Genomic DNA, 939 nt, shown 5'->3' with positions numbered 1-939 from the left:
GTCCCCCGCGCCCCCCCCCCGCCGCGGGGGGGGGGGGAGGCGGTGCGGGGGGGCTGCGTGATTCATTTTCCTGGGGCGGAGGGAGATAAGTTGTGCGGAGTTGGAGGGGTGCAGCCCGCCCGCCGAGCCAGCCGCATGCCTCTGTGAGAGAGAGGGGCGCTTCCAGAGCACGCTCCGCTCCCCCCGTCCTTCCTCATGCTAGATACGTTCAGACCCGTCCCTTTCGCGTCGGAAATGGCGATTAGTAAATCCGTGGCGTGGCTGAACGAGCAGCTGGAGATGGGCAACGACCGGCTGCTGCTGATGGACTGTCGGCCGCAGGAGTTGTACGAGTCGTCCCACATCGAGTCGGCCATCAACGTGGCCATCCCCGGCATCATGCTGCGGCGGCTGCAGAAGGGCAACCTGCCCCTGCGCTCCCTCGTCGCCAGCAGCGAGGAGGATCGGGAGCGCTTCGCCCGCCGGTGCGGCACCGACACGGTGGTGCTGTACGACGAGCACAGCCGCGACTGGAACGAGAACACGGGCGGCGAGTCCGTGCTGGGGCTGCTCCTCAAGCGCCTCAAAGACGAAGGCTGCAAGGCGTTTTATCTGGAAGGTGAGGAGGGCCGCCCGGGCCCGGGGTTGTGGGAGACGAGGAGGATCGGGAGCGCTTCGCCCGCCGGTGCGGCACCGACACGGTGGTGCTGTACGACGAGCACAGCCGCGACTGGAACGAGAACACGGGCGGCGAGTCCGTGCTGGGGCTGCTCCTCAAGCGCCTCAAAGACGAAGGCTGCAAGGCGTTTTATCTGGAAGGTGAGGAGGGCCGCCCGGGCCCGGGGTTGTGGGAGACATCGCTGCCTGCCTGGGAGCCCGGCGTGAGCCGGGGAGGGCAGAAGGAATTGCCGCCGAGACATCTCTCCAGAGGTCCCCGCAGGGCGAAGCGGCACAGAGCTT

At 67.8% G+C, this 939-nt stretch overlaps 1 protein-coding gene across 1 annotated transcript in view; it reads left to right on the top strand.

Moving 5' to 3' along the window:
- The first annotated feature begins 108 nt into the window (after positions 1-108).
- The window catches only part of DUSP6 (dual specificity phosphatase 6), a 4,463-nt gene continuing 3,632 nt past the window's right edge, over positions 109-939 (top strand). The window contains exon 1 of the mRNA XM_009284350.1: positions 109-598. Within this exon, the coding sequence (XP_009282625.1) occupies positions 196-598 (403 nt within the window). The 5' untranslated portion in view covers positions 109-195. The remainder of the gene's footprint in view (positions 599-939) is intronic.

Source organism: Aptenodytes forsteri, unplaced genomic scaffold (assembly GCF_000699145.1).
Source record: "Aptenodytes forsteri isolate BGI_AS27 unplaced genomic scaffold, ASM69914v1 Scaffold53, whole genome shotgun sequence".
Lineage (NCBI taxonomy): Eukaryota > Metazoa > Chordata > Aves > Sphenisciformes > Spheniscidae > Aptenodytes > Aptenodytes forsteri.
This window is presented reverse-complemented; position numbering and strand designations above follow the sequence as displayed.